Source organism: Trypanosoma theileri (assembly GCF_002087225.1).
Source record: "Trypanosoma theileri isolate Edinburgh chromosome Unknown TM35_Tth_9_V1, whole genome shotgun sequence".
NCBI classification, from domain to species: Eukaryota; Euglenozoa; class Kinetoplastea; order Trypanosomatida; family Trypanosomatidae; genus Trypanosoma; species Trypanosoma theileri.
This window is the reverse complement of record NW_021639851.1, coordinates 387,800-390,669: the sequence shown is the minus strand read 5'-3', so window position 1 is coordinate 390,669 and position 2,870 is coordinate 387,800. Positions and strand designations below refer to the sequence as shown.

Sequence of the window (2,870 nt, the reverse complement as noted above, 5' to 3'; positions counted from 1 at the left end):
AGAAAAGAAAAAAAAAAGAGCAACTAAACTAAACCCCAATGCTCCAACCAATACAAACAAATTCCATATAAAGGAAAATAAGGTGTGGGTGAAGCAGAGAGGAGAAGAGTCCTTTGCAGTAAAAAAAAACAATAATAATAATAATAATAATAATAATAATAATAATAATAATAATGAAGACCACCGTCATCATCATCATAAGTAGAAGAAAGCAATCTTAATAAGAGAAGGAATAAGCATAACTATAACAATAATTACAATTATAATTATAATCACAACAACAACAACAACAACAATAAAAAGAAGAAGCGATTAAAAATAAAAATAAAAAATCACTTTCTACGCATTTTCATTCCGATCTATATCTCTCTCTTCTTTTTCTTTTTCTTCTTCTTGTTGTTGTTGCGATGGTCTGACCTTCTGTGGGCGTCCACGGCGGAGTCCCTTCTTCACGAGATGTGTGATCACCCGCCGGTACTTCAGTTTGCCGTGCACCAGTCTCCAGTAGCGGTAATGCAGCAGCACACTGGAGCCAATAGAAGTAACGGCAAGCACCAAATAAACAATCAGTGTTGTTCGCATACACACATTCCCCCGGCAGACACCCTGCAGCGTGGGAGGAAGAAAACCGGGCGGAACCACCAGTTTGTGTTTATCGTAAACACCGAAGAGAAGTCCACGGTAGAGGGCCGCCATACCCAAGGCCGCTCCCAAGAAACAGAAACCGTAATGCATGCCAATATCTCGTTTGAAGATAATACCAATAACGTAAATAGTCATGGATGTACTGAAACCATAGGCGATGGGGGCGAGTAGATACACCACCAGCAGGGAATAATTCCCAGGGAAGGAAAGATAAAAGATAAGCGCAAGGGTCATTAATATACTTGGTAAAGGATAGGCAACCGTGGCTGGCAGGGAAACCCCAAGACGTTCCCCCAAGAATGGAAGCATCATCTCATAACTACCAACCGACACCCGACCAAACGCCGTGGAGACACTTGCAATCGTGGCAAAGAGAGTTGTTGTTTTTGTATCTAATCCCTCAAAGCGTGATCCAACCATAATACTAATATTCCACGTTGTCGTCATAGTTAAACCAATACCCCATATCACAAAGGTGGTGTAGAAGAGAAGCCATAAATCTATGTAGGTTAAACTCTCCAAAAAGGTGGTCTCATACACAGGAGTAACGAACACCTCATTACAAACCGTAATGGTTTCCACATGAGGATGATCATATGTGGAGACTTCACGTGTGATGACTTCCAATTCCGCGGCCTCAGGAGCATTACCACCATGAGCGGAAAGTGCCTCAGGATCCACTGTACTTCTCACCACTGAGGCATTATACAACCACTGTTGCAATGCATTGGCAGAGTCACTTTGTCCAATCTCTTCTACTGGGAGTACCTCATCCGTCTCAATGAGATTTACATTAGGATCAACAGGCTGATACTCCACTTCGGATTTGGCAGTCATTCTCTCTTCCACCACCTCCACTGCTGTAAGACTTCGCAGAACATTTCTATTATGATTTATCATATTCCCCTTGTCTTGGTTTTCTTCTTGTTGTAAAATATTACTTGAGGTGCTTTCCGGGCTTTCTCCATCCGCATCCCTGCCAAAGGGTTCATGAGATATTTCTAGTGTCGTGGGTTCTGTTTCCCCAGTATTCCCTCCTCTTAAATGCCTTTTCTTTCTTCTTTCCATTAACTCCTGTTCTCTTTCTCGTGCTCTTTCCAGTACAAGTTGATCCTGCGCCGTAGGGCCATCCAAACAGTGTAGTGGAATCACAATCACAAGTAATGACAATACAATGACGATGGCACCAACGGCTATTCCTATATACCGGCTCTTCGTCATAGTATCTATGGTATAAGCCACAGCAATAGATTGTACGGTGAGATAAATATTTAAAAGCACCATTATACCGGCCAGAATCTGTAAACGTCGTTTGGGTAATAATTGAGACATGAAGCGATTGCGAATGAGTTGTCTACTCAGACGTTCCCGCAGTGAAATGTGTTTTTCCTCCACTCGTGTGATAACATAAGGTGCATTATCTAAAAATACAACTGCGGTAGCCCCAAAACCGAGAACAATAGCCATGAGAAAATACATTAAATGATCATAACGATCATTAAAAAAGGCTCGGAAAATGGTTGTGAAAACAGATGGTCCTAATCCAGTGAAAGTGTTCATTAATCCCGTTGGCTGCGCACGATTACGAGGAGTGAATCCCAACACGGCGGGTAATGCCACCACTTCAAAGGCATAACATCCCCAATTCATTAAGGCAAAATATATACAAAAACGTGCCTTGGAGGCATCAATGTGTCCACCAAACGTCAATGCAAAGAGAAGATGTGAGAGAGCCGTGATAGCCGTTGCAAGTGCAATCACAATCTTCGGTCCAATAAATTCATACAGTGCACCAAAGGGAAATACAAATAAACCGAATGTGGTACCACAGGTAATGATATCCACCATTGTCGGTATATCATATCCATGCGTCCTCTGCATATATAATCCAAATATAGAAAATAATCCTTGTGTAGAGGTATTGATCATCAGCAGCATTCCAAAGAAAATAGCGCGAAATCGCCAAAAATCATTGATCTTTTTTGGATCAATGAGAATAACGGGACTGCCACCACCCAAGTGTGATTGGTCATGTGTAGCTTCTCTGTTCTCTTCATCTGCGTTTGCTGAAGTGATGCGCTGCGATGGTGTTGTGATGAAACTTGAAGCCACCGCCTCACTTCCACGCCGTGCGAATGAGACACGTAGTCGTGCTGGTGGATTATGTGTGTGAGTGGATTCATCCATTTTTCTTTTAATCTCTTTTCCTTTTTTCTTTTTTTTTT

General features: G+C 41.9%; 1 protein-coding gene across 1 annotated transcript; it reads right to left on the bottom strand.

The window, feature by feature from the left end:
* Positions 1-339: 339 nt before the first annotated feature.
* Positions 340-2,832, bottom strand: TM35_000092540 (uncharacterized protein; the record flags this gene model as incomplete). Its single annotated transcript, XM_029024493.1, has 1 exon — positions 340-2,832. One exon carries the CDS (start codon positions 2,830-2,832, stop codon positions 340-342), a length of 2,493 nt encoding a protein of 830 aa, XP_028884270.1.
* Between the last annotated feature and the right edge of the window lie 38 nt (positions 2,833-2,870).